Here is an 18,693-nt window from a genome sequence, read left to right as displayed (position 1 = left end):
GGCAGTGGAGGTCACAAGCCGGATACATGCAGTGCACTTTTTACAGTTACTCTCTTAGAAAACGTCCTCCTTTCCACAACGAAGGATGCCAACTAACTTCATCACGTACTAGGCTAAGATTTGTCAAACAACTACACTTAATACACAATATTATGCATGCTAATATTAATGCTATATCATCAAAGAAAAATCATTGAGGTCATATGGAAACTCATTTAATATTCAAAGGATAATACCAAGAACCTTTCAGTGTCTCATTTTCTACTGCTTTGCCATTTACAAGAGAGGGAAGTCAGAAAATAACAGGTATTAAAAACAAGGGCTTTCTACTAAGTCCAGGACCTGCTTACCTGTGCATCAATTATTTTCTGCTTTGCATCAATAACTGCTTGCATCTCAGCATGATCCTTTTTTAATTCCTCTTCCACAGCCATTAGCCTAGAATGTGATAGGAAAGGGGTATCAATATTTTCAAAGACAGGGCTAGGTAATAGAGATTGAGAAACTTAAAACTGGTGGTTCCCAATGGAAGACCTATTTTATTGCCATAACCTCTTCTTTCTTTCCCTACTCTCCCAGCTTCCCTTGAAAGAAGACATCCTAAGTTGATTCTTTTACCTGTGGCTGGGCATAACATTACATTTTCTTGAGAAGAGTATTCTCATAATCATCATTTTCCTATTAGATGACCCTCTTAACAAACACCTTACAATAGCAAATGAAAAGCAACAACAGAATAAAAAGGCTACCCACTTTTTAAATGATTTATTTTTGAGAAAGTACCTTATGCTGGCTTTGAACTCCTGGTACTCCTACTTCAACCTCCTGAATGTTGGGATTGCTATGGGCAAGCACCACCATGCTTGGCTGCAAACCATCCATTCTTACTCTAAAGTTACACTAGCTACCATCCCATCCTCTTCCCTTGCACATCCTACAGGATGTTCTAGTAGATCTCATATCTCATTTACTCCACTTATGCATATAACTCCTCAGTTCTACTCCTATGGCTCTCTGTATGAAGTTAGGTATTTTCAGGCTACTAAAACAGCACCACTTTTTCTGTTCTTCTCTTATTTGTGCAAAGCATGTGATAATCCTGAAGGGAGTGGCTATGAGTCTGGAGTCTGGAGTCTGATACCTGGTTCAAATCCTAAGTCTCCACTATGTTACCTTGGGCAAGCAACTGTTGCCAGTTTCTCTTTCAGTAAATAAGCAATAATATCTGTTTCAGAAGCCGAGACAGAAATAAAACAAAGTACTATTTATACAGTGCTTAGCAAAGTGCTTGGCCCATAGTGAGTGCTCTGCAAATACAGTCAAGTGGATCTCTTCTTTACTCTCCTTTGCTGGCATCCATGGCACGTTTTTGGTCCTCTGGTTCTAAAGGCATTCAGTTTTTGGACTTGTCTGGGAAAATTGAGTTAAATCTTAGACATAGATTAAAAAAAAAAAAAAAACCCATCTAAAACTTCCAAAATAAATTCCTGGTTTCCCTCCTTTTTTTTCTTCTAATATTGTTATGGGTAAAGAAAGCCTATCTTAACTTCATGGTAAGTACACCAGCTCTCATTTGGTTAATACCTGAGAGTCACAGTCATTACATTTATACCAAGTACCACAGAATATACACATATGGATGAAAATGGTTTTTTTGGGGGGGGAAGGGTAAGGGGGTTATTAAAAGTATTTGGATCATTTCCCCACCCCTTTGTACCTATCTAGAGCCAATCAGCTACCAGGTGGTCTTCTGACCTGCTGATGATGCTTTTCATCTGGCTGTCCTTCTCCTCCTGCTGTCTGCGCAGCCGCTCCTCACTGTCCTCCAGCCGGGCCTTGTACTCCAGCAGCAGCTTCTGCATCTGCTGCTCCTGCACCAGAAGCCGGCGCTCGTACTCCTCCAGCCGCCGGCTGGACACTCGTAGGCGCTCCTTCAGTTTGCTGATTTCCTGTTCATACTGGCAAAGGGAAGAGGCATGGATGACAGGAATTATATCGGCTTTGAAGTACGGATGCCCTTTCTCGCCAGAGAACCCAGGTGACACGAGGATACTGTCTGATTGCCATGTCCTTGCTGCTGCCAAGGTTGTTTACAGTATTGGCTGGCATGGATGTTTAGGAAGCACTGTCATGTCTAAAATGACATTACGAATCTTAACTTGGCATTACACACTCTACAAATTTATGCACTTTTCTCCACATTAAACTATCAGTTGTGGCAAGCCGCGTCCCATCTGTAACAGTACTGAACAGAAGGGAGAAAGAAAAAGAAAATGACTAAATCGTTAGAAGTTCAACAAATGACTTAAGCTAAAAGCTAGCTGTCTACATGAGAAAGACTTATAGCCATCACCTGTACTGCAGGACTCTTGACACTGGGGCTCATTAGACTACCTTTACTCCACTAGAACTGGCCCCTTAGACTATTCAGAGAATAAGCAACATTCTGTTAAGCAACTAAATCAGTTAATACAACTGTATGACAGAACAGGCTATGACTGCTCTTCCCTTAATTATGAAAGCATCAAGTAGTCAGGTCCTTAGCAATGACAAGGGCCTACATCTTCTCGAGGACTGGTGTTGCCTCCTGCCCTATTTTCACGAGGTCTGATCTGGTGTCACCTGCTGGGATCTATCTACATCTCACTGGCCTTCTATAAATTCTGTAATTCAGCTGGTCACTTGGTCCTTTCATGTACTAACGTTCCTGTGGACGGGGTTGTGAGTGCAACAGACAGTGACACTGTCCAGGCAAGGTAAGAAACAATGACTTTCCTTATGGGTGGGCTGATTACAGTCATTAGTAAACTAATGATAAATATGAGTGGTGATTGGTAAAATACAACTCTTATAGTCACATCTCATTTAACCGATGAAAGACAACTAGCTACTGCTTATCCACCCCACCACTCTAAATTATGCTGATTAATCTAAAAGCTGAAGCAGAAAGCCTCAGTACAGCTCTGGAAGGTTGGGCTGCATCATCAGGCACAGTTTATGATTTTCTAACAAAAAAATTTAGTTGTCTGATGGTCAATTAAATGTGACTTTAAGGTTATATTTTTGCTTAATTTTTTCCAGGTTTGTTTTTCTTTGAAATATGTAAACAAATAAATGAGTAACTAAGTGAATAAAAAATTAAGTAAGTAAGTAAATAAAATAAATGCCCTTAACTCCCAAGGTAGAGGCCAGAAGACTGTGAATTTGAAGCCAGTATGGGGGTATATGCGAGATCCTGTCTCAGAAAACAAACAAACCCATATACCCTCCAAAACACTATATGAAACCCCTCAAACAGCAGATACCTTTCAAATAATTATCTATATAGTTAAGCAGTCTTTATTCACAAAAGGCAAAAAACTCAACAGAACAACTAAAATATAAACTGTTTCCAAGATTTAGATTGTCTAGTTCTAAAATAAATTGTGAATTTGAAGACCAAAGTTTATAGAAATAACCAATGTTCAACTAAAAAGGTTAGAAACAAGAATCAGAAACAAATAAGCTTTCTAAATTAAAGTAACCTATATTAAAAATCATGCCACTCCTCTCCTCCTTAGAGGAATAGACACTGTCCATACACTCACAAAGGCACTACTAACTTATAATACACAGATGTGCTGGGTAACATGAGAAATAGAGACAAAGGCCTGAGTTAAGCAGTGAGCCCCAGGCAAGTTTTGTGTTTTCATTTTTGTTTTTAATCACCTATCAGTTGTGGGGCCATTAAGTCAACAAAGACAAATTAGGTTCTACCTTCTCAGCATGCTTGGCTTCATCTTGATTTTGTTCAGTTTCTTCCACATCCTCTTCATACTGCCCATTGTTCAGAACCCAAGCTGCTGTCCTTTCTACTGGAGACATTGTGGCAGAATCCACAGGTGACTGAACCTACATCAGAGATTTTTATTACCATTTCCAAACACCAGTTATGCTTCAGAAAGACAATTACATAACTGTGATCACTCTTAATAAGTGCTTTCAGTTTTAGGCAAGTCTGTTAATGCAAGGGTCAGGGAGTAGGTAAAGAGAATATGCATCTGTATAAGGACAAACCATTCTAAAATCATATACATAACTTCCAAGAACCAATCTTTTTTTTTTTCCTTATAAAGAATGCCTTAACACTGCTAATTTGCTCTGCAAAATAAATGTTGCCAGCTATGAAGTTAACCTACCAAAGCCAAGAGGACAGAACAAGAGAGAGGACAGGCTGAGTGTTCAGAAGGTGGGATATCTGTTGAGCCAGGGATAACCAGGGACTAAAGAATCGGCTGATGCTAAGTAAGCTCACCGATGTACATACCAGAATGCCAATACTGAGCTTTTACATTAACCATTTAGAGAAAGTGGTGGTATTTATCATGTTTCTAGAAACTGACTTCCTGGTGTGTTAGGACCATTCAAGAGTGTGTTTTAGGTAAGAAACTTCCTTGGCCTTTTTTTGTTTGTTTGTTTTACTTAACTGTATTAGATCTGGAATCCAAGGCTTCGTATGTGCTCTAGGCAAGTGCTTTACTACGAAACTATGTCCTCAGCACTACAAAGTTTGTTAAGAACCTAAGATCAAACTATGAATTCCAGATACTCTAAGCTTCTGAAACATGTCACTATCTAGTTAGGGTAGCAAGACAAATAGTCTTTCTTATCTTTCTGAATATAGATATACAGAGTGTTAAAAATTCTAGTCTTGAGAAGCAACTCTGCCAATTAGCAGTTAAAACACTTAATCTCTTAAATTCTACTTTCCTCATCTATTGAATGAAGATGCCACCATCATCACCATTTCCATTACCCACCTGGTCATCTCACGGGGAATTCTGAGGAGTGGTAAAACGGTATATGTGAAAGGTCTTTGGTAATTTAAGAGTGTTAGTTCCTAGGCTGCTAGAGACAGGAAGAAAATGTATACATGTTACATGTGTGTGTGTGTATAAGGGTGAGGGAAGATGGAGAGGAGGGGGGTGAGTGTGTATGTAATAGTAAGAAAAATCTGTGTTTGTGCTAGCTTTTTATAATTAAAATGGATTAGTATTTTGAAGAACAACTCTAAATTTCATAACTGAAGAGGATTTTCTCTCCCATGCCAAGCTATACTTTAAGAAACTTTATGGCATTCTAGACTAGCACTCAGTTAAGCTCTAAATAAAATGGGGATTTTGATGGCTATGAGGGTTAGAAGGTAAGATGAAAAGCCTGTCTTTAGAGACTTTATAAACACACACAGGACTAATGTAGGTTGTCTTAAAAGTTTGAAGAACTCTGCTCAGTAAGAATGGCTTTGTGCTTGGGGAAGGATGAAGTTTATAAACACACACACACACACACACACACACACACACACACACACACACACACACACACACACACACTTGTGAATGAATGTATAGAAATTCCCTCTCCAAAGTCATAATTTTATATTTGCATGTGTTTTAGTCTTAAATTTCAGTACCCTTTGTACTTAAAATTCTATTTCCACTTCTACTATAGTTATAGAAATGCTTATTATACCCCATTTATTTGTGGGTCAATTTTTTTGCTATATCTACCTTATTACTTACATTTGTTTATCTCTTTTAAAAATAACCCTTTTATAGTTCCCTAAGCCCTTATGCTAAGCATTGTCAGTATAGTCATGAGTTTGATATTATATAAGTATGCACTTATATAATACTTGGGGAACTCTGGCCTATAGTATACAGTGTCATCTACAAAAGGAAAGAACTATTCATATCAAAAATTATGAGATTTGAGCATCTCTAATCCCAGCATTGGGAAGGCAGAGGCAGGAATCTCTGTATTTGAGGTCTGCTTGGTCTACACAGCAAGTTCTAGGATAGCTAAGACTACACAGAGAGAGACCCTGCCTCAAAAAACCAAAGGTTGTAAGAAAAACAAGCCAGAGAATGAAAACCTTTCATAAATTACAAGTACTTTATACACAAATACATGTGTAGTTCTCTTCATGATGGGTGTGAAAAATCAGAGTGCAATGATTGTTTCTGTACTGATTAAGAGAAATGGAAACACTGGGTTTAATTTTCTGATATAAAAAAAGGGTAGCACTGAATCTTAAATAACTAATAGATATCAATATTTAAAGAAGACAAATGGCCTTTTAGTTTTACAATCATATTACTTCAGCAGTTAGGGCAGACGGAAGCTGCTGGACTAGAATTTTCTACTTAATAGTTTGAGATAAAGTTGATACTTTATAAGCTACTAATAACCTCACTATTAAGAGCTTGTTAATTAAGGCAGTTATCCAATAGCTTCCTGCTTTCAATGCTTAATAAGATATTACTTGAATAAACTTTCTTTCCCTGTCATTTGTTATGGGCAACTTTATTATCTATAAATCTCCTTAGTTCTAAACTAATGGTGTGTCTAAAAACATACAAAGGAAAAAGATCTCAGCTTGAAAAGCATATTGAAAAGCAAGAGAGCAAAAACACTGTAGGTGATCTAGGCTTGAAATGTTATGTGAGGTTTTAAAGCAAGGGTTGGTTCACACCCCTGATGATGGTGGTAGCTATTGTATTTTTAGGAGGACTAATACAATAACCAGTGAATTGTGATAGATTTTGCAATGGGAACTGGTCATCTCAACTCTCTTCCTATTTTATTGGTGGAATCTTACTCTGGGTAAATCGTCAAAATAATAAGGTAAGTAAAACTCAGATCAGCTTTATTATTTGTTTATGTCACATCCTTTAGAAGATCATGAGTAGAAAATAATATAGAGGAAGTCAAAAGTAGTTACTATACTAGAGTGAAAGAAAACAGAGGTAAGTTTGGTTTGAAAGTATTAGAATATGCATACTACATGAAAAAAATCTATAAACTGTCTTTTATAGTTTTTCTTTTTTTTAAAAAAAAAATACTTATTTGGAGCTGGAGTTACAGGCTGGTGAGCTGCTACACAGGTACTTGCTCCTCTGTAAGAGCAGTAAGTGCTCTTAATCACCAAGTTATTTTTCCAGCCCTGGTTTTCTTTTTTTTCCCTTTTGGTCTCATATGTGTTGGTCTTCTCAGTTACATCACTACCAAACAAACAGCATTACATCATATAATTCTTTGGAACTACAGTGATGAATTCAATGTACAAGAAATGATCAATAAAATTTTATATATTAACACTGAGTTTTCTTCAGAATTCACTGCTAAAATAAAATGCATTTTAAGAGGACACTGTTCTTCCTGTAGTTCTTTGGAAGGGCATCAAAGGCTTTTCATTAACAACCATCCCATCTCTTTTTTATAAGCTGGATATGTAACAAAGCTTATTATCTCTAATTCATAGTCAAAGAAATGGAAGACAGCGGCTGGTCAGTGGTTCAGATTTCATCATGCTTAGCTATAGCCTTAGGAAGAACAGTTATAGTTACTTGACTTTTAAGAGGTCATGAGCAGAAATGAAGGGTGAAAAAGACAGGAAAAGGAGGATATCTTATAGTCTCCTTTGAGTTGATGCTATGCAGGCTTTCCCTGGACAAAATAATGCTCTAGGGCACAAAGGCCTGACACAACAGTTTTGCCAATACTACAAGTCAGTCACAGCCTGGCTCTGAGGAGACAGAGGGAACAGGCCAGCTCCCCTGCTCCTTGCTAGTGTTTACTAGATGTAAACAGCACTTGGTTTCAGTTTCTTCTGTCTGAAAGAAATTCTCATCAATAATTAACCAGTTTGCTATCAACACCAAAGCAACTAAACTCTGACAGTTCTTAAAAGAGTTTGGTTAGAAGAGGTCTTGGCAAATCCAAATGTGGAGACTGTAGTGTGATACTGGACAGCTTGTCATGCCTATTTAAAAGTCCTTTCAAATTCAAATTTCTGATATACTAAGTCTGAACAATTCATATATTTAAAATAAAGTCTATTACTTGTACAAGATACATCATGTGTTTAAAAAAAGAAGTAAAAGAGAAGAAATGAGAAAAAAAAAGAAATCTAGGCAGGGGCTCAAAGAGTCAACGTATCCAGCATTTCCTGAGAAAGAGTTGCTTCTTGGTAAGGTATCTTGCTAGGATTTTGTTTCCTTCCTTCTCACTATTTGAAAAGACTGAAGCCAGCCACACTACCAACAAAGGCCTCTCTCTCCTGTGTGCTAAAACGCAAATGGAATCTGCGTGGGGCACAGCCACTGATAATTCATTCTAGCTGCCAACAGAACAATCCCCACAAAGAAACCCTCTAGGTTGGAAGAAAGAAAAAAAAATGCCCTAACACAATTTGCAATTAAAATATGTAGAGGAATTTGCTTTAAAAATGCGCTGATTATACAGAGGACTCATGTGAGATGAAAAAACACAAGAAATGGGAAGATAAGAATAAAAAGAGTAACAACAAGTTCAAAAGAATAAACCATTTACTTATTTGATAGAAAAAGCCACTGTAGAAAATTCACAAACTTGAGCAATCAAAACATTAGGTTTCAACTTCTATGATAGGGCTGTTATCAGCAGGGTAGAAATAAAGATGAATATTTTAAATGTGTCAGGACAGCTCACTGTTGCTCACTGTCCAGTTCATGGTAGTATAGACATTCTCCAGTTCACTAATGGTTGTGACAGAAAAATTAAACTTTGTTTTTGGAGATGATACATATCTACTCCCTCCGACTTCTCTAGGCAGTCTTATATTCATCTGTGGAAGCACATGTTTTGCGCTTGTGTGATTGGTGTCATATTTTTCTATAGAAAAAATGTAAGTAGCAACTGGTCAGACAAATGCATGAGAATTATAAGCACAGATATACGTGATAGGACTACATGATAGAGGGAAACAAACTGGGAAGGCAGAAGTAGCAAGAGAAACATTTAAAACATGTTTTTCTTTTCTTTTTTTTTAAAAGATTTATTTATTTATTATGCATACAGTCTCTGCCTGCATGTATCCCTGCAGGCCAGAAGAAGGCACTAGATCTCATTACAGATGGTTGTGAGCCACCATGTGGGTACTGGGAATTGAACTCAGGACCTTTAGAACAATAGGCAGTACTCTTAACCCCTGAGCCATCTCTCCAGCCCCCCACCCGCCCTTTTCGTAACATTTATAGTATGCATACAGTGTTCTGTCTGCATGTATGCGTGCAGGACAGAAGAGGGCACCAGATCTCATTACAGATGGTTGTGAGGCACCATGTGGTTGCTGGGAATTGAACTCAGGACCTCTAGAAGAGCAGCCAGTGCTCTTAACCACTGAGCCATCTCTCCAGCCCCAAAACATGTTTTAAAGAAAAGTTTATTTTGTACACTGCATGGGGCAGTTGGGTGGGTAATAGCAAGAGTACTGTCTGCCCAAAGAAGAGAATTCTGATTTTCCTTTTCTTTTCAGGGCTGAACCTACTCAACGAGAACTTTCTTCTACCTCATCCTCACTGCCCTCTAGCTGCCCTAAGCTAGAGGAAATGTTTGCTTTCATATAGCATTTCATCTCTAAAATTACTTAGCTGCTCAGTCTTCCTCCAATAAATACTTTAACTCTCTGAAAGTAGTTATCATCAACCGGAAGCTAGCACAGAAACATGTGATGAAATTAAATTACAAGAAGGCTTAAATAAATGAAGGCCTTTCAGCAAAAATCATGTACATTTCTGTACAAATCTACGTGTGTATATACAAGACATGCAAGGCCAGCTGTGAGGGTACAGGCCTGGGGAACCTGAAGAGGAATAAGCAGGATGGCCATAGCTCCTGGCCAGCTTGAGCTACATGTACAGGAGTATACACGACTTTTCCTCAGATAATCCTATTCGATCAAATGAATCAGTACAGCCTTGTGGAACATAACAAACTAAAAGGAAGAACTAAACCTCGAGGAGCTTTGTTCCTCCAGAAAGAATAATCACCTGAGGCATCTTCCTCAGAAGTTGGCTTCCAGAATAAGCTTAAGCTCATCCTCAACTTCTGTATCTATGGATTCTGCAAATGTCCAACTTTTAAAATACAAATCAATGCAAGGACAGTGGGAAAGGGTTCTGACTGTAGTAGCAACAATGCAGAGCTAACTAAATCAGGAAGTATCACCCTGTAAAAATGTAGCTACATTACTCAGATGAGTTGGGATTTTAGTGTAGTCTTCCTGAGCACCTATTCTGTTCCCCAAAAGGATGTATGTCATAGAATTCTTCTAATTATCAACTCTTTAGAGCTTATACAGTATAAACATGTTTCAAAAAAAATTCCACAAGAGAGGGCAGGGGCTCACTAGCCCTCACCCAAAGCTGGAGAGCTATTAACAGTTGATAGCTTCTGGAAGGAGGGTTACATTTTTTTTAAAGGAATGTGGCTGCTAGTAGGTATACTCCACTCTAGTGCATGATCCCACACGCACAAGTATATCGGTAATGCATGAAATTGGAAGGGAATGGAAGGTAGATGGTGAGGAGATGAGTGTGGGAGAAGAATATGATCAAAATACATTGCATGTACTAAATTCTCAAAGAATTAATGAAAATATACAAATAGTATATACAGAAGTCACAGAACTAGTTAAGAGGTCATGTGGCGGAATTTCAAGTGAAGGGGATAGACTTCAGGTAGTATAAAGGAGGAAAGGGGAAATAATGGGACACGAAGGGTTAAATGGTGGTGGGGGATGGGAAGGGAGCATAGAGGAGTTAGTATGGATAACTAACACTAAAGACCTCTGAAAATGACCTCACAGAAGCCTACCACTGTAGATGCGCTCTCTCTCTCTCTCTCTCTCTCTCTCTCTCTGTCTCACACACACACACACACACACACACACACACACACACACACTCTCATTTATTTATATGAGGAACTTAAATGAAATTACTTGATAAGGGCGGTGCATGGGGAGAAGATGGTATGCTCTCTCAGCACCAGGCTCTATAAGCTATCAAATGAAAGGGCCAGTGCCAAGTCAGGTTACCTCTTTTTGAAATGTTGGTCAGCAGGACCCCATAGTTTATAGCCAAACATTAGAGGCTATTGCCATTGTTCTTGGTTTCGCTCCATAACTTGAAAGATGACCTTATTGCTAAAGACACTTGAGTCATAGGACAATCAAGCTGATACTGACTTGGAAGCTTCATCCTTATTGACTAGTTTTCATAGTGCTGGATGGTTCTATGCATGCTCCTGGGGAAAAAGTCATCAACAGTCTTCCCATCTGTGAACCCTACAAGCTACAATAACTGGTTTGGCAAGATATGTCTAAAGAGTGGGGCGAGAGAGATGTCTCAGTGGTTAAGAGCACTGACTGTTCTTCCAGAGGACCCTGGTTCAATTACCTGCACCCACATAGCAGTCCACAACTGTCTGTAGCTCCAGTTCCAGGGGATCTGACATCCTCACACAGGCATACATGCAAGCAAAAGACCAATGCACATTTTTTTTTTTTTTTTTTTTTTTTGTTAAAAGATATGTCTAATGAGCAACCAAACTCTTGGGATTTAAAGCCTGTTCCATAGACAGAACTCATGCCTGGTAGTATTAACTGGGCCCACATCCTGTCACTGGTTAGGTGATTGGCCTTAGGGGATAACCTGATATTATTTTGCTAAATGAACACAGTATGAAACTGACACCCTTAATTTCTTATCTTTACACCAATTCATTAGTGCATCTCTCAATCCTAATGAGAGAAGCTTCTCTTTGTAGTAGATGGTGATTAATACAGAAACCCACAACTGGTCAGCGTGTAGAGAATAAAGACTCTGGAGTGCTCAATCTAAATGAGATATCAATAGCATACATTTCCCCCCTTCAAGGCTCAGGGACCATCATGGAAGAGGGTGCAGAAAGAATGTAAGAAACAGATGGAGCTGATTTTGTGAAAAATTATCTGCTGGACATGACAGAACTACCACACACATTAACTCATAGCAGCTGTGACTGTATGTACACGATTAAGCCAGGCCAAATCCCAACATAGCCGGGGAAGGGATCATTAAGTCCTACATCTAGCTGAGATGCCACTGGCACCTGATTGTTGCTTGTGGGGAGAGAGTAAGTTGTCTTTAGGGATGTGGCTCTTGAAAAACTACCCATGCTTCAGTAGACAGTCAGTCCTTAACCTAAGTGGACTCAATGTTTTGTTTTTAGAGAGTGAACACATGGAGCTGGGATACAAAAGTGGTGTTAGAAGGTAGGGAAGGAGCTGGAGGGGAGGGAATGGGGATGGATTTGATCAAAATACATTATATGCAAATTCTCAAAGAATAAAAATATGTAAGCCAGGTATAGTGGTGCAAAGCTATAATCACAGTGCTTGGGAGGCAAAGGCAGGCTGATTCTGTGAGCAAGGTTACTTAGTAAGACCTGTCTCCAAAAATAAGTAAATAAATAATAAATAAATAAATAAATAAAATGAAAATTTGTATTAAAAAATTCCACAAATGTAAATTTTTTTTTTTTTTAGGAAGAAACTTTTAGATGAAACAAACACATATGGAGAGCAATGAAAGAAAGACCTCTAAAGTTATTAGTTTATGTCTAAGGGAAAAAAATATGTATAAATGACTCAAAATGTCATACATAAAGGAAGAAATGATTGCATTTTAGGCAAATAATAAAATTTCAAAATGTTGTATCAGGACTGGTGTGACATAAGCTGGACTTGTCCATGTATGCAGTAATCTAAGGGAAGCACAAATATTTCAAGTACTTATCAACTATCTGTGTTTCTGTAATTCTTCCCCTTTCCCTTGACTCTCTAGGTGATCAGGTGTTTATTTTTCAAGCTAATTCCAGGAAATGGCACATGGGACTTGGCATTTCCACAGGGAGCTGGGGGATGAAGTGGAGAGCAGTTACATTACACTGTAAGCTCAGAATGCAAAACTTTATTCTGGAAGCTTAAGAAAAAAATTAAGAAGGATTAATTTCCAGATTCCCTAAATACAGTTAATTTTGACTGTAGATCTCCTATATAACTGTGTAATTAATTATTCACCCAATGCCACAGCTCTGCTCTGAGCACACCCTGAAGAAGCAGCTCTGTTCCTCATGGAAAAGAAAAGCCTCCTGAGTCTTTGTTAGTCTCCTAAGGGTAACGAGTCAAGCTCTGTTCTGCTCTCACCTAGTCAGAACCTTCCAAAAAGAACTTTCCATTTCTTTTTTCTCTTTAAAGGTTATAGAAACATTCTTAAGTGGAAACCTTCTTATCAATTTGATTTCTGGACACTTTCTATATAAAGAAACAACCCAGTTGTCCATCCGAGCAGAAGCCAAAGCCTTCTAGCATACTCTACCTGCTGTGTCTGTTGTCTCTGGATTGCTCTCACTTTGGGAACAGGGCTCTCTCTGGAGGAAGAGGACTGCTGTCTGGATCGGCTCCCATTCTGCACAGGTTCAGCCACTAGGGCTGCAGACGCCACTGACATGCTCCCTGTGCTGCGTAAGGAAGCACTGTGTGGCAGGGATGGGGGTGCTTTGGCTCGGGCACCTAACCCAGCCTGGTCCATTTTTCGGATTTGGGACTGCCCAGTACTGTTTTGTCGTGGCAGAGCAAGAGGTATGTGTCTGTCTGGTACAGTGTGCCGCCTAGAGAAGTCTTCACTGTGCGTGCTTCTTTTGGTGAAATCTTCCATGCTGCTATTGCTGGGTCCACTGAGTTTGAAGTCTTCACTATTGCTTTGGCTTCTAGAACTGGCAGTGCTTAGGTTCTCCAAACTAGAATCTACAGAGGCCTTTGGCATTGCTGGAACTGGGTTGTTGAGGTGATAGACAGGGTTCTGGAATGACAAGGGCTGGAGACTTCCTGGCTGGTTCAAGGCTGGGTGCAGGGGTCTTCTCACTTGAGGTGCACTCTGGGGAGTGCTCTGGGTTTCCCGAAGTTGTTTGATGCTAGCCACCTGGGTTATAGACAGCTGGCTCCCTGCAAGGCGCATAGGCACATCAAGCATGACAGATGCATGCTCCACCTGAGCAGCATGAGTGTCCTGGAGGTCCATGAGGGAGATGCTCCGACCGTTAGGAAGGCTGCTTTCCTTTTCATCCTTTTCAGAGTAAGTCATGCTCTGGGAGGAGGCTTGCTGAACCAACAATAGCGTTTTCCCTCTGAAATAGCTGTCTGTGTTCTCCTGGCTTGGAGATTTCAGTTTATGCAAATCACTGTGGAAAGGAAATGGCTCCTTAATTACTCTTGAAGCAAATTCAACATAACTAATAGTTCCTCAGTTTGGGCATACGAACTCTTTCGAAATTTCACAGCTCCAATACGGAAGTTATATTTCTTTAGAAACTCTGATTTCACCACTATAATTCTTAGAATAAGATCTGGTATTCCTAGTTTTCTCTCAAAGGTAGAAAATAACATACCTCCCACCACTGTCTTCAGTTTTTAATGAGTTAGGACACTCTCTAAAATATCCGAATCTATACTTAGTTCTTTCTAAACCTTCAGAGACTCTGTTCACTGTTAAAGGCATAAATTGTTCCAATTCAGAACACAAAGTTAAAGGTTCAATATTTTATCCACCTATCCAGCAGACATACACAACTCTAAAATGGTCTTAACTGAGGGTCTAGGGGAGTGGTTCTTAACTTGTGGGTCTTGAACACTTTGGAAGCTGCATATCAGATATCCTGCATATCAGATATTCTGATTCACAAGAGTATCAAAATTATAGTTATAAAGAAGCAAGGGAATTATTTTATGTTGGGTGTCACCATAACATGAGGAACTGTATTAAAGGGTCACAGCATTAGGAAGGTTTAGAACCACTGTTCTAGATCATATGAAAACATCAATTTTATAAAAGTCTTTCATCTTCCATGAAACATGACAGACCGATCTTTGTGTATATTTATACTATAAAATGCTATAGTACCATCCTGGAAAATAAGTAATACTGGCTGTTGTGCATTGTGACGAGCAACTGAATTTATCAAAGATAATTCTTTTCAGTTACTTATAACTCAGAAGTTGCAAACTTAAAAAAATAAGATAAATCGGTTTCTGTCAAATCTAAACATTATCTGTTTGGGGAGCAACATTCAAATCCTCTCTTTCATACCTGTCAGTGGGGTCTTCAAATATTTTCTGCAGCCCAGAGGAGAGGCTTCCACTGACATTTGGACTGGAGCTATGCTCAGCAAAGCGTCTCAGCTGTTGTTGTATTGGTGTAGGATTAGTCAGGGACTTGGTGATATCAGCAAGTACACGAGGGAGAGGCCCCAATTTTGCCACAGTTGCCTGTAGGAAGGAATTTTCACCCTAATTGGACAATAAGCATTGTGACATCCACAACATATTGTTTTGGGGACAATGATGCCCATTGATGGGAGGATGTAGGTTGGAGGGAGGGTAGGTATTGCGTATGGAAGTGGCAAGTTCACAATGCATTGTTATGGAGCAGCAGAACCATGGCGTCGAGATGAATGGAGGCGGAACAAGGTGCAGTAGACATTGAGGAAAGAAAGGAAATAGAAATTAGGATTATGCAAATAAAAATTAAAAGACATGCTCAAAACAAACAAACAAACTATTGCCATTCCGACTAAAATATGCATGCAAAGCACACTAAGTCTTTGAGTGACTACCAGATGGAGAAGGAAAGGGAAGAACCAACACCTTCTAACCAAAAGGAACTTTAGGACCAGATGACTGGCTAATGTGATGAAACTTCCAAAGAAAGGATTATGAGGAAAGCAATGCATGCCAACATACAGGAAGGTGTTGCACTTGGGGACCCAGAGAACTGCAGGATGTGCAGTTAGTTTACAGTACAATCCACTATCCCAGTCAATCTTGGGAACCTTGACTCATTGTCAACTGAATCTTTTGCTAAAAACCAAACCAAACCAAAATAATACATTCAGGTGATCTTTCTCTCTTATCAGATATGTCTAGATATACTCCTGGTTCCCATGACTAAAGACTAAAAATGAAGAAGTGTGTTCACACAGAAAAAATCTGTTAAAAAGACTTTGATCATGAATAAATTAGACCTATTTCATAAAATAACTCTGTGTATCTTACTGATATAGCTATCTAACAAACAACTTTTAAAGCAATTGTTTGATCTAACTTAATCATTTTTTTTTCCTTATGGTGTTCTTATGCCCATGGGTTCTCATAGAATCTCTCAACTACTATGAAGTTTAGGATAACAGTCATGGTTACCTTTAGGTCTTCTTTATCTTCTCAATGACCAGTAGACTCTGTCTCTGTCTGTGTGTGTGTGTGCGTGTTGTGTATCTAGCAATCAAACCTAAGACCTTGTTCTTGCCAGGCAGGTGCTCTAGCACTTAGCTCCATGTTCCAGCTAATTAACACCCTTCCATTCTGCTTGAGTAGGTATAAATGTCATTTGAACAATGTCTTTACTTGCTCAATAATGTTAAGTTAAAATTCACATGAGAATTTACTTTCCACTAACTTCAATTTAGTATCCACATAGCATTTCTTAAAGTAAACAAGTAGTTCTTGAAGATAAGGAACGGTTTATGGTTTTATAAACATTTTAAGAACTAGTGGACATACTGCCATCTATATTTTTTCTAGAAAGTAAAATTTACAAAGGAGTTTATTACTATACATTCTTTATTAGATATAACATTTTATAGATCAGAGGAAGATTTAAGAAAACAAATAAATCCTTATCATAGAAAAATAACACTGATTACTGAACCATTTTCTACTACAGAATCTATTCCTCTTTATAAAATCCAGAATGAAGAAAATGATTGGTATGCTTTACACTTAGTTATTAAAATGACATAAAGTTCATCTGTCATCAGAAAAGAAATGATTATTTTTGTATTCTTAATTCACATTGGTAGATAAAGAAAATATCTGTAATTTTGGATCCGATGTGACTCTTAGTGCTAAAAATTATATCCAACTCTGACTTAGACAGTGGGAAAAACAACTTCCCCATGGTGAAATTAACTTAAATATGATGAACAATATTTTATAAACTTGTACTTTTTAAAAAAGATCTTGTCTTTAGAAATTATCACATAAGGCGGGCAGTGGTGGCACACGCTTTTAATCCCAGCACTCGGGAGGCAGAGGCAGGTGGATCTCTGTGAGTTCGAGGCCAGCCTGGTCTCCAAAGTGAGTTCCAGGAAAGGCACAAGACTACACAGAGAAACCCTGTTTCGAAAAACCAAAAAAAAAGAAAAAAAAAAAAAAAGAAAAGAAATTACCACACAAAGTTTCTTATATATGGATAAAGATGCATATACTAATATTTGGCAAGTTTTCATAAATGTCTTTCTCTATAAATTTACAGAAATATTTGATTAGCTCAGGTAATTACTTAAACATATATTAGTGATTCTGTGGCTCTCCAAGAATTCTGGTGTGTATCACCTACTTAATGATAACCATTTACTTTTAAGTGTCTTGAACAAAAGGTTGCTTTAACCAGCAGAAAGGCAGTTTGTTATCATCCTGATGATCTCTAGAATCTGGACACTAAGGTTCTGTATTTCCCATTTCCCACTACCACTTCCCTCCTACTTTACCTTATCAAGTTGGGAAACTACTTCCCACAGTAAGGAATGCAAAACTGACAGCTCTCTGCCCAGATCAATGTAACCATCAAAGCCTGGAGTGTTTGAGATGGTGTCTGGATTAGAGATCTCCAAAAGGAACCGCTTCATTCCACCCCATTCATGTTCTAAAAAATCATTCATGAATGCCATGTATTCCTCTTTGTTACCAAACCTGAGTTAGGTGAGAAAATAAGAAAGAACATAGATCAAGAAAAGATATGTTAACATTTTGACTTACAAAGCAGTATCATTTCTTTTTATTTTGTAATGATAAGGACTTTATTTCTTGCAGTTGTAACTACTAAAATATTCTTTCTTAATATTACTTTAACTCATGTTGAAAAACTCAAAAGTAGAGACAAAAATTCCTCTTTTGGTCTTCAAAATTCTCATATAATATAGCCCTTAGTTATCTACTAAATGCCCATCAAGACAACCATCAATTTTCCTAATAGTTTTTCAGTTTCCAAATATATTCCATAGTAGTCTCTTTCTTACCCATGGTTTATACTGAAAGACCTCCAATCTGTTTCACTGACACTTTTTCTTCCATACACTGTTGGAAGAAGCTTGTCTGTCTCAATTTTAAATATACCTGTGATCAATTTTGTAAAGTGAATTTTTTCCTGGTCTATCGGTCTTTCCTTCCTTCCTTTCCTCTCCCTGCTCCCCTTTTTTTTGGAGCAGTATCACTGGCTGGCTGGCCTAAACTTGCTATGTAGACTAGACTGGCCTTGGATTCACAGAGATCCACCTGCTTCTACTTCCTGCATACGGGATTGAAGGTGTGAGCCATTGTTCTTGGCGTCTTAACTTCCTTTTGAAAATAAATTTAAGCCTACAGAAAAGTTGAAAGAATATATAATGAACACCCATATGCTTTTCATCTATATCAACCAACTGGTAACCTTTTTTTTTACAGATACATATACTTTTTTATCTAGAGCCATTTTAAACTAAATTACAGATACTTTAGTGTCATTTTTTTTTTCAGAATAAGGAGTATCTCTTATAGAAAGCAATGCTATTTTCACATTAAAAATGTTAAAACATTATTCATCAGTCATCTCATATATAGTTCTTAATTAAATTCTTCTGTTTTTGCCAAATAATAAAAAATTATTTTGAATTATATATGTATGTATGTGCATGTGAGTGTGGGTACCCCTTGAAGCCAGAGGTGTTGGATTTCCTTGGAACTAGATTTACAGGCAG

At 38.2% G+C, this 18,693-nt stretch overlaps 1 protein-coding gene across 9 annotated transcripts in view; it reads right to left on the bottom strand.

Moving 5' to 3' along the window:
• Positions 1-18,693, bottom strand: part of Rasal2 (RAS protein activator like 2) — a 300,247-nt gene that overhangs the window by 8,063 nt on the left and 273,491 nt on the right. For 7 of the 9 annotated variants that reach the window (XM_036202086.1, XM_036202087.1, XM_036202095.1 and 4 more), the window contains 6 exons: positions 17,449-17,650; positions 14,991-15,190; positions 13,224-14,085; positions 3,757-3,891; positions 1,756-1,958; positions 351-438 (listed from right to left, as the gene is read on the bottom strand). In XM_036202086.1, the coding sequence (XP_036057979.1) occupies positions 351-438; positions 1,756-1,958; positions 3,757-3,891; positions 13,224-14,085; positions 14,991-15,190; positions 17,449-17,650 (1,690 nt within the window). The remainder of the gene's footprint in view (positions 1-350; positions 439-1,755; positions 1,959-3,756; positions 3,892-13,223; positions 14,086-14,990; positions 15,191-17,448; positions 17,651-18,693) is intronic. The other 2 variants (XM_036202088.1, XM_036202089.1) reach the window with 1 other exon arrangement.

Source organism: Onychomys torridus, chromosome 11 (assembly GCF_903995425.1).
Source record: "Onychomys torridus chromosome 11, mOncTor1.1, whole genome shotgun sequence".
Lineage (NCBI taxonomy): Eukaryota > Metazoa > Chordata > Mammalia > Rodentia > Cricetidae > Onychomys > Onychomys torridus.
The sequence above is the reverse complement of the archived record's forward strand: the minus strand, read 5'-3'. Positions and strand labels throughout refer to the sequence as shown.